General features: G+C 28.9%; 2 protein-coding genes across 11 annotated transcripts in view; one reads left to right on the top strand and one right to left on the bottom strand.

Annotated features, from left to right (window-relative positions):
• The window catches only part of LOC106678935 (myb-like protein X), a 200,923-nt gene extending 193,159 nt beyond the window's left edge, over nucleotides 1–7,764 (bottom strand). Inside the window, exon 1 of the mRNA XM_067053254.1 lies at nucleotides 7,636–7,764. Within this exon, the coding sequence (XP_066909355.1) occupies nucleotides 7,636–7,760 (125 nt within the window). The 5' untranslated portion in view covers nucleotides 7,761–7,764. The remainder of the gene's footprint in view (nucleotides 1–7,635) is intronic.
• MCU (mitochondrial calcium uniporter) overlaps nucleotides 1–12,699 on the top strand; it is a 516,099-nt gene that overhangs the window by 411,514 nt on the left and 91,886 nt on the right. The window lies entirely within an intron of this gene.

The following is a 12,699-nucleotide window of genomic DNA, read 5'->3' on the forward strand; positions in this document are numbered from 1 at the left end:
AAAAATAAATAAAAAAGTTACTATTAATAACATTAAATTATTAATATAGAAATATTTTTTTAATAAAAATTTGAATAATTGTTAATAAATGTTTTAGAATTTTTAGGTTAAAGAAAATTAAAATTTAAGTTATAAAAGGTAGTAATATATATACCCATTACTACATATACAAATTTAAAAATAATTGGCGAGTATCAGGAAATAGGCTTGAAGACCAATTTAGGTGATGACCGAACTCTTCTTAGCATCTCTCTTTGCATATAGCGGGAATTGGTCGTTCTGCTACACGTCACTATCTCTGGAAGAAATTAAAATACCAAAATTAATAGAAGAGAAGGCTTCCCAGGACACCCACCCCCTGAAACCCAGAATTAGCTCCGGTTTTATCTTACCATTGAGACATTTATTTAAAACAAGTAGAGGTGACGTTGATAAAGAAATTAGTTTTAACCAACATCATTGAAAAAGTTGCTAAAATTGGAAATAAGCATCATAATTTATTATAATATATAAATTTATTATATTGAAATACTATAATTCAAATTATGAAAATAAATAATTAAATTTTCAATTCATTATTTCTTTAGAACTAAATTAACTTTAATCCATTTCCTAAAATCGAAAATTGAACTATTTTTCTTCTTCAGTATCATTAGCTGAAACTTTATACACCGTCGATGTAATATAATATTACATCATTAAATAGTAGCATTTTTAAAACTATTTTTATTTTATTCCGAGGAACTAAAGAGCTTTATATCAATTGATCACATTTTAATCATTATTTTCATCTTTTGAAGATGTCTTGGTTCATTAATGTTCTTTTGGTCACGAAAACTCAGATTGATCCATTTTACAGTGCTACCGATGACAGGATCGAGACGTCAATTCAGAATACAGGGAGACCTGTCAGAGACATTCATGACCTCTAGGGTCTCACGACAAGAGGATGACCTGCCATGCCTGCTATTCAAACTAGCACTATAGTAGGTTATAAGGGACTCTTGTATTCGATAAAAATGGTACGATTCTCAACAGATCAGTCCTGATTCTAACCTTCGTAGCTGATATAGATATCATAGCCAGATCACAGTCACAGAGTGTCATTGAACAGGTCTTCCTAGCAATGAAGACCGAATAATTAATCAGCCAAAAAACAAATATATGTATGACAATTCCCCTTCCAACAATATAATATTGAGTTATCATTATACAATACAACATACAATACGTTAGTAGGTTACCCATTTGAAAACGTAAGTAGTTCTGTGTATCTTGGGTCTCAGACAAGTCTGCGTGTGCAGAGAACAAGCCCATCCTACAAGTTCAGTGAGAAATGTGAATGTAACATGCATTAAGTTATTATTTTGATCTGTAAAGATTATTTGGTCTATTCTACTGCTAATATATTTTTAATTTTGATTTTTACTTATTTAGGATTTGTTTGGTAGTTTAAAAATGCCAAAAAATCTTTCTTTTTTCACTTAGTGTATCGTCTGATCTTCTAGTTAGATAAAGAAATAAACCATGGTCACTCATAGTTGCATTTCAACTTAACATTCCTTCAAAAAATTAAGCAAGCAACAAGGTTTTTTCAATTTAAAGAATGAGATTGTGCTTACAAAAGCTTTCGAACATCTGTTCGAATATGTAAATACATGAAAATATGTATTTTAAACCTGCTGTCGAAAGATATCTACAAGAAAAATGCTTTTTCATTGTTTTTCTTAACCTATTCAAGATATTTTTAGTGGCATGAAAATAACGAAAACATTTTTTTCGTTGTGTGTCGTATGGTATAGCCTTTGCTAATTATAAAATAAAGCAGAGAAAAAAAATGAGTAATAATGATAGTACTGACAATTTTCTCTTGAAAATTAAATATTATTTAATGATTAGTCCATCTTCAGGTCCATAAATAGCCACTTATGACGATACATTTTTACTTTTTTAATAATGTAAGTGTATAATTTTCCAAGTAATGTAATTTCGATTTAATGCCTTATCAGTATTCACACGCTCATTTTCACACTAGCTTGGTAACCGTTGTTCTCGCTTCGGGTATTTTAAAATTAAAAGAATACTCTTCAACAGTATGTTCCTTAATTATTTATACTATCCGAAAGCAAATTAATTACAATATATTCAAAAGAACATGTTTAAATAAAAGGTAAATTAAATATCTATTGAATGTTTTTTTAATGAATAACATATGTAAAAAGTGTATACAAATTATATAAGCATTTTAAATGATATAAATAATTTGTATTATTAATAATTCAACTATTTTTAAATAAATATTATAAGGGACGTTTCGAGCAAACGATGAATGTACGTTTGTCATATTCTTCTTAACCATAATTTAATTTGTTACTTTATTTAGTTTTAAAACTCACCACACATACCATCCAACGTTATATATCTTCTTAATTGTTAATATCATAAAAACAAGCTTTTCTTACCATGGTTACTATAATACTTTTAAGGTTTTATTTAAATATTTGTTTATCTCCTTTCTGTTTCTAAGAAGAGTAGATAAAGTTAAGTAGAGTCTACATAACATAAAGATATGAATTTTACATCTAATAAAAAGCTTTTTATGGATTTCGCATGATACTGACTCACAATATTAAAATGAAATGGAACCTGTCTAAAATTTACAATAATTTTCTTAAAAAGACATGAATTTTATGACCTTTTTCCTTCTTTAATTAAAGTAAAACAAAAAAATGCAAATCATACAAGTTAAGGAAATCTCAAAATGATTGTAACGAGAATGATTTTTGGCAAAAGACCAATTCTTATTTATTTCACGTTTAAACTATGGATTAAATGAAGCTATCTTGGTGCAATGGAGTGGCTAAAGAAATCCATTTATTGTTTACAACCTCACAAAGTTGTCACTTCCAGGTGACAATTGGCGCTTGTAGGTTAGATATATTAAATACTAAGATGATTATGTAATAAAAATTAAAAGTTATATGATATTTGTATGTCACAAAAAGAATTTTTAGGTTAAAGAAAATTAAAATTTAAGTTATAAAAGGTAGTAATCCTAATGACCTCCCTACAGGATCCTTTAAAAATGTCGCTCTTACCCCTGTAGAACAGATCCGCTAACTTTGACTACATCTGGACAAACGACTAATTTAGAATTCTAGCACAAATCTGAAAAGGAAACTGCACGTCGATTTAACTATTACAGCTCTTACTAGACATGCGGTTTAAACTTCCACTCCTTCACAAAAGACTGATCTATATGACTGTAATAAGAGATATCTGAATATACGGAGTCTTTGCGGCTCTACTAAACCTTCGAATTTCTCTCGTATCCAATCCTTACAATCCAAAATCCTTCGTAAAATTCTCAATGCTCCTTACATTGTCGCAAATAAAATCATCAATAAAGACCTTTATGTCCATATGCAACCGATCTATCCCGAACCAGATATCAATCCTTTTATTATGAACCCTCTCACCACCTAAACCCACTAGTTTCTAGTCTTGCTTCCTCTTCCATTCTTGGCAATCCCTGGAGGTCGTCTAATGTAGGAATATTATTAGAGTGCTACCTATGGGTAATTTCTCTACAAGCCTGCATCACTACATTATGGCCTTACATCAAATTTACTACATATATTTTTATGTAAATACAGTTGTAAATATCAATAAATTAATAAATAAAAAAAGTTATATAAGAACAATGTATAATGTAGGTTAATGGAAAGTTTAAGATGTACTGGTATATCTTGTCTATAAAGCGTCCTTTATTATAAAGATTTTAAGTAATGAAAATAGTTAATTTTTTCTTGAAATTCTATAATTGATAGGTAAATTATATTTTTAAATAAACTGCTGAAGTGGCGTTTTTCATGTACTATGTTCAAAGAGTCCTGGTTTTTAACTACTCATATTATTTAAGCACCTGTGCAATATGCTCTGATACCCCTGATTAATATAATTCCTCCAGCCATATCGAACTTGGAGGAGGTCCGTTCTGGTCAATGAAGCTTGGCCACGAGAGGGCGTCGATGTAATTACGGCCATTTGGTTGGTCACGCTAGGCTTCTCGTGCTGGATCGTTGAGAACTGTTAGCTGGGGTAAACTATTTTAAATGTGATTAGAACCTGAAATTGTTTAGGTTAAAATTGTATACGTTTAATATTTTAATGTCGCTAATTATACTCGTAAGTAAAAATGTTTACTCATAAAAAAATAAATAAAAAAGTTACTATTAATAACATTAAATTATTAATATAGAAATATTTTTTTAATAAAAATTTGAATAATTGTTAATAAATGTTTTCCTAAGTTATTTTCTGTTAAATTAAATATCCAACCTTTATATGCTTGTACGAGAATTGTAAATGTATATATAAATTATATTAAACAATTTATATCGTTATAAACGAAATGGATAAAGATATTGTATCTAAGCGTCAACCCACCTGGGACTGGTACTGGAGACGGAGGAATCTCTAACGAAGCCATTTTTCTCCGGATCCCTTCAGCTTACTTCTAATCATGTACTTTGAGATAGTCTTTTCTTTTTATATTTTTTTTTATATTTAAATAAATGTATGAAGGTTATTTTGAAATTTCTTATACATTTAAATATGTTTATTAAAAATTGATGTGATAATCAGAAAATTAATATTTCTTTTGGATATACACATATATTCCAAATCTATTACATACTGATATTTTCATATATTATGGAAAAGATAACTGATCGTAAAAAAAACTATTTTATTGTTTATAAAATAAAATTATTATAATAAATAGAAATGATAATAAACGTACCTTGTCTACTGTAGAATAGCCAATCTTAGGCATAAAAATATCAGACTATAAAATTATATGGAATTTAATCATATAATACAAGGGATATTCCTCTGACTAAAATTATTTCTCTGCTCACAATCTAAGAATATTAGACTGAGCCCCTGAGTTTGGAAAAGTATACATGAGTACAATTTCTTTACTTGTACTTAAAACGTATCAAGGTGAATACAAGTAAAGAACCATGTTCTCTAGTTTTCACGTTACAGATAATTTCTTGTACACTCTTATTAACTTATTTTTTGTCACTGTTTCTTCAGAGAACAGTGAGAAAAAATAAGTTAAAATGCCGGTTAATACACAAATCGCTTGTTTGCCAACAATGGTTGTTGATATTTAAAATAATATATTCCAGCACATGCAATTTTCAGGATTTAGACGATTTGGATAGTTTCGAATATTTATTATTATCTAAAAAAAAAAAAGAGTAAAATCTGTAAGAATGGCAATCTTGAAATTCTAGATCAGCGGTACTGATCTAGTACCATTTTACTGACATAGTAACTTTATTTTTGGTCCAAAATAAATTCGCCGCTCCTTTGCCGGGCTTAAAATATTTCGCAGTGAAGCTAAAAATATATATAAAAATGTCGTCATGATCATTCTTACAGCGGTTTAGTATCTAGGAAGATAAGAAAAAAAATAGAGTAAATTACTGGAATGCACAGTATTTGATTTTATATTGGTATCTTATTTTTTATTATTATTATTTTTTTTGCAATATTTGAGGAGGTGGCATCCGCTTGTGACACCCACTTTGAGAACCACTGTTCTAGAGGATTAACCATATCCTGATCGCTGATCCCAATTCCAAGATGGTAGGATGCAATTTTCTAAAACATTTACCGTCTTTGAAAAAGTAAAAAATAACGTTTCCTATAAAGTTATGTACACAATTCTATTTTCAATTAAATCTTTAGTTGATTTAATTTGTATCCATTAAAATCAGGTTTATTTCCTCACCATTAAATAAACAAGAAAAACATGTTAATTACTTTTTTCTCAACTTTTTTTGAGATGACAGAAGCAAGCTTAGTTAAACATTGCGGGCATAATAAGAAGTGCCAGAACTAACAGCATCTGAAAGAAAGGGAAGTAACGATCTGTAAAGCTACTGGAACGAAAGCAAAGAGAAAAACCGCTAAGTGTGCTATGGAAGTTGTTCTTACTTGGCTGCAATATTTCCCAGTGTCATTAGGTTTTGCAGGTTGTGTTTATATATTATTATTGTTTTCATTGATAATAATAATATTTTATTAATTTTTACAACTTTAATACAATAAAACTAACTATACTAAAATAAATTGCAAACCACCGGTCTTGACTTGTTTTTACATGGATGCATGTAGACAGTACATTTGAATTTGGAAATGGTTTAACATTTTGATCTAAGCTTTCTTATACACCATAATTATAATATTTGAATTAACTATTGATTATGTATATAATATAAAATAATAGACTTTTACACTGTAAGGAAGGTCATTGGAGGAAAGAGGATGCATTTTGCAATTGTTTCATAACCCCCAAAACTTGGTTTTGGGAATTTAGGAAAGTTTTATATCTATCTACACTCATAAATTCTAAAATATCTAGCTTCATTTGGATTCTTCTTTCTTCTGCATAACAATTCAATACATTAAAATTTGAAATTTAATTCAATCAAAATTTAGTCCCGTCCTCCGGAAAACATTTTGTGCACCTCCAAATTGAGATTGAAAATTTGTACACCTATTGAGTTGGTGTTGGAAAAGTGCCTTTTAGATATCTCTCCATTTTATTTATTGTTTCCAAGTTTCAGGTTTTGAGCACCTTCAAAGCTCCTCCAAATCGCGTTAAAATGGCTAAAAATTCATATATTATTTTTTTAATTCATATTTTATAATTCAGACTTTTTGTTTGTATGTATGGTTGGTTCATTTTGTGAGATGTATAGTATAATCACGTTGATTGATTTTCTTAGTTACGATGAATAGAGTTTATTTTTCTACTTCTGTATGTGAATAGATTTTGAAATAGATAATCTTTCTTATTAGGTAATCCAAGTATTTTGTTTTTTGATGGGGTAAAGAAATGCAGACCAAATACATCTCACATCTATAGTTTAAAAAAGATTCATCGTTTTTTGGGAGGGTTAGGGGGAAAAGAGATAAAACGTTTTATTATTATATGGTTAGTTCTAAACAGTGATACTATCCATCACAGAATGTATATTCATAAGCAAAAATTAACGATAATTATGGAAATATAATAAAAAATATATACAAAATAAGAAAGATAAAATAATATATGATCATGTAAAAATAAATTAAATAAAAGCCATATAAGTAAAAAACATGATAAAGAATATTTACTCTGTATTTAAGAAAGTAAAATAAACCATTTTTTACATGTTCATACCTATCTAGCTGGAAACAGCTAATTCCACACACAAATCACATATATTGCTGTTGTTTTTTTTCATTTGATGTGAAATGTCCTCTTTTTTGTATACATTTAAATGACCTCCCGTTAATGCTTGAATAGGTGTATGGTTGTTGGTTAATTTTGTATCAATATTGGAAAAACCTAAGGCTTTGCTTTTGGAATCTTCTAGTTATATGGTAACAATTATTTTTATCTCTTCTAGAGTTTTTAATCTTTTATCTACAAATATTTTTTTTCTATTTAACAATAGAATAATTAACACTTTTGGTTATTATTTTGTATCATTTGCATGAAAATAATATTATTCTGTATTGTATGCACAAAGGGTAATACTTTTGATTTGGTATGTTTGATACTGCACTGACCTGTGGTTGTGCTGCTGGTGGTGGTGTTGGTGCTGCTGACCGTGCCTGCTTGAAGTGCTGTGGCTGTGATGCCCCCTGCCTTCCCGCACCACTATCTGCCCATCCGCAGAGTAAACGCCTCCCATTCTCCTGTTGGCACAGTTGATTAGACAATAGTTATTAGACAATAGTTATTAAATTATTTTGTTATTGGATATTGTTTGGCAATAGTGTTAAAATAGAGTGTAGGAGTATAGATGTTTGGGTGAAACTACTTCCCATAAAGGGTTTGACTGTTTTTGTTAATTGTTCTTATATTTCTAACATAATAAAAGTAGAGAAAAGTCTAAGCGTGAAAAATGCGTTTTTTTTTTGCAACTGTATCATTTACAAAAAAATATAAATAATAATTATGCTTCCCTCGAAGATTGGTGTCGTAATTGGAGGATTAAGATAAATTTCAACAAATCCCATCAAATCACCTTTGTCCTTCGTCGTAAACCTACTGACTGCCCTACAGTTTCATTTGATGGTGTTAATCTTACCCCTGTCGAACAGATCCGCTACCTTGGACTATATTTGGACAACGATTAACATAGAATCCTCACACCAGACTGAAAAGACAGGAAACTGCACGTCGATTTCGACTATTACAGCTCTTACTAGACAAACGGTCTAAACTTCCAACACATTACAGAAGACTGATCTACATGACTGTAATAAGGTCAATCTAGACATATGGAGTTGAGCTTTAGGGCTCCACTAAACCTTCGCATTCCTCTCGTATTCAATCCTTACAATCCAAAATCCTTCGTAAAATCCTCAATGCTCCTTACTTTGTCACAAATAAAATCATACATAAAGACCTTAATGTTCCCTATGTAACCAATCTAGCCCGAACCAGATATCACTCCTTCCATTATAAACTCTCTAACCACTCAAACTCCCTAGTTTCTAATCTTGCATCATGTTCCATTCCTGACAATCCTCCGAGGCGCCTGAAAAGAAGATGGCCACGAGACCAGCTAATGTAAAATTTCATTAGAGTGCTACCAATGGGTAGTTTCTCTACACGCCTGTAACACTCCAATTTAACTTAGATCAGATTTACTAAATGTATTATAATGTACAGTTGTAAATAGCAATAAATAAATATTTAAAAAAAATAATAATAATGCTTAGAAAGATTATGTTTTTAATTTAAAAAAATAAGGATTCCCGTGAAATTGACAAGCTTAAAATTATCTTTCATTGCTCAATATTCTTAAAGCTATCTACCACAAGATAGCAATTCAAAACTTCATTTAAAGCGCATGAATTTGCTAAAATTTGAACCTTCAGACAGCTATTAATGTTTTATAGTTCTCGAGATATAGTTTTCAGAAACTAATATTTTTTCTCCAAATAGCAATAAATCAACTTGTAAGTATATTTAGAACTGGGTCAAAATTGAACAAATCTTTAGGCTTTTCTGTTTTTTGACCGATGTTTAGTTTTTCTAATTCTTGTTTTTCAAAACGAATAACATATTCTTCTTCACAATAAACATAAATTTTCTATAAATTAATTATTACAACTAAAGATTGTTGTGATAAATTATAATAAGAAGGTACACTGTAATAAAAAGTTTTAATTTTAACTTAATGTGAAAATTGACAAAATAGTGTAATTGTGGACTGAAATTAATGATCGGGGCAGAATATCCTTATAGTTGTTTTTTTAAATTAAGTGGTTCTAAAATTGTATTAAGATTGTCCTTGAGGATGGCCGAATTGGGCGAAACGTCGGACTTAATGAAATAAAAATTGTTTTGAGACCAAAATTTATTTATTTAAAAATAATAACCAGTCTTAAGAAAATGTAAACATTATATTTAAAATTGATCTTCCAGGTTTGACGGTGATAGGTATTCAGAAGTGTGTAAACAGCGATTGGTGGTGACATTTTTTTCCCCAAACCTCCTTTATGTTTATATTTGGTTAATACATGACATGAATACAAATTATATGATATATATACATCAGTAAGATATTGCCTTTGATTGCCTCGTATCATTATAAGGTTAGTTGCATCGGTCCGATTAAGGTAGTTTAACTTGTATCAACGCCAGTGGATTATTGGAATGAGGAGGGACGTGCCGCTGGTTGGTGGTGTCAGAAATGAATTTATGTTAAAAAAAAAAAAAAAACGCGCATTTTAAAGATCTGATTTGTTCGAGGGATCCATGTCTATCACAGTTCTCTGACTCATAACTGAACGTGACGTACTTATTTTTGGCTAAGCATGTATATTTTTTCACTAATAATTTTAAGTGAAAAGTGTTAAAACCTTATTTATATGCTAAGTTATTAAGTAGAATATAATAGCTCACAAGGACTGGATAACCATGAAATCTTTGATTGTAAAAATCAATCTTCTTAGTTTTCCATTTCAGTTTGTTAAATTATTAACAAAGCTTTTTTTACGTAAAGTTGGGCATATCTCATCTCGATTAACGATTGCTAGATAACAGATGCATGATAAATGCATGTTTCATATCTTATTTAGAAATTATATAAATTATCTATATTGAATCATTAACTAATATTGACTTATAAATGTCTTCATTGACTTTTATTCTTATATAATTTCTCAGTTTTGAGCAGCAAATACATTTTTGATTTTTGAATATATATTAATTCAGTAATGACTTTATCGTGACTGTTACTGTTGAATTTATTGGATATAATGAATTATATAAAAGATCTCTTACTCCCAAAAAATATATTGCCCATTTTACCTCTGTTAATTAAAAAAAACGTCATGGATCATAAGGAAATATGATATAGACTCCTTGAATAATTTAACAAAAAAAAATTAACTGCTTCTATCTAGAAATTTTCATTAAAATACAACTGAGTAATAGTTGAATGAAAACGCCAATTCAATATAACTGATAAATCTTTAAGAGGATTGGAATGTATTTAAAGTAAAGTCAGTTCTTTCCTTTGGGAAATCTATACTAAATGAGGTTTGCTTCTTCATTTTGTCTTATTTTTGCTCTTGGTATTTGATATTTTTTGCTTTATTTAGCTATAAAATATTTATTAAAAAATAAATAATTATTTCTAAATTGTTTAAAACAATGCTTGTGGTATCTGAAACCTTTTTCTTTCTAATGCATCCCTTTATATTATTTTATGAAATAGCATTTTCTTTAAATTAAAATTCGGCTTAAGGAATTATTATTTAACATATAAATTTTGTATGTGTATTTTTTATGTATAATAGTATTTGAAAGTAGTTTTTCGATGAGTAAAATTTATAGGCCAGCATTGAGGGAAAATAACTTTTTTTAATATTTCCAGATTTAATAAGTCATTATTTTTACTTCCAGCTATTATGAGACTAATTTATTTTGTTTTCTCTTTCAGGTAAGTGGAGAGTTTTGTGATGATATCTAAAATGGTAAGGTAGTTAGACCTTAACTCCTATCTAAATGCCTCTTGAATATATAACGAAGAAAAGATATATTCTGCATAACCTTGGTCAGTAATAAAATATCAGTCCTTTTTCCTTCTCTCAATATTTGTATAGGACAGGACGTGAGGAGAAATAGGGACCTCTACACCGATGATTCAATATCCAACGCCTTGGATCATCCTTGTCTTTTTTTTTCTGTATTGTGAGACTTTTCCATGTGGTTATGGTGTGGGGGTAACTTGAATAGCTTTTGCAAGTTCTTCTTTTATTTCATTTAACCGGGCTTTTATACAACAAATTGATAATATATTGTTGTTTTTTAAGCAGTTAAAATAACTTAAAATAGTAATAACATATCTTTGTTTTTTTAAATATGTTCACAAACGACTCAAAAAGTCATGAGAGCTTTTAAACATTGACACATGTACTGTTACAAGAATTCTACATTTTCTTTATTCATAAAATTTTAAGTTTAATATATGGATTATAAATTCTTAAAAGAATAATGTCGAGTAATTATTTTGAGATCAAATATCTATTAAAACTAAAATATTTAATTATATACAATATTAATTACATATAGGGGAAAGACTTTATTAAAATACAAAGTTGTGCTGCCCTACTTGTACTACTATTGGGCATAAGTATCAAAGCATACTTTTTTTAGTCTAATCAAACGATATTTTTAATCTTACGATAAATAAGTCTATATCAGTATACAATAGTATTATTTTTAAAAAATCATAAGATCTAGAGATTTATTGTTAACAAGCATTATTTCTCATTAGATTCATGTCCACGAGTTTGTATAAACATTGGTTACATTGGATGATAATAGATAACCCCTAAATTATCTAACTATGAGTTAGGCATTATAGAAGAGAAGATATGTTTAATCTGTGATCACCTCTTTTATAAGGTTATTGTGGTGGCCTTGGGAACTTATTAGAGCCTTAAAAATAAGAAATATACTAGAATTATCATTAATGCTGTCAAACTAATCAGATCATTTCCTTACATAAAAAGCAAATTATATTAATGTTATAAATTTATTATTTACTCCATTCAATTAATATCTAATTGATTGCTATGCTCTTTCATTTATACCATATATTTTTTATTTTTGCTTCTCCACCTCCGTATTTATATAACCACCGTAGGGAAGCTGGGTATTCATAGTAGAAATGAAGACACATATCCTCTCAATACAAATAAAATAAGTCATAATACCTGATAGTGTCATAAATAATACTGCACCTAATAGTTCAAATGCATTACGTGGTAATTTATCAAAGGAAAACGTAACTGAAACGGAATAAGCTAAAATTTTTTTAATACAATTTCCTTAGGTTTTCAAATTGTAAAATTTAAATTAATATATAGGAGTTGAGCTTTAGGGCTCCACTGAAATCCTTCCTAAAATTCTTAATACTTCTTACTTTAAAAAATTAAAATCTGTACCGCCACCGACCATGAAGGGCATGGAGTTCAGTACTTTGTGCTGTTACTAGAACAACGGTTGTGCAAGGATTAATTAATTTAATTTGTTAATATATTTTTTTTATTCTTCAACGACAAATCAAAATTATTAAAAATTCATAATGATACAATATATTCTCAAAC

Source organism: Halyomorpha halys, unplaced genomic scaffold, assembly GCF_000696795.3.
Source record: "Halyomorpha halys isolate HHAL.00 unplaced genomic scaffold, Hhal_1.1 Scaffold169.1, whole genome shotgun sequence".
Classification (NCBI taxonomy): Eukaryota; Metazoa; Arthropoda; class Insecta; order Hemiptera; family Pentatomidae; genus Halyomorpha; species Halyomorpha halys.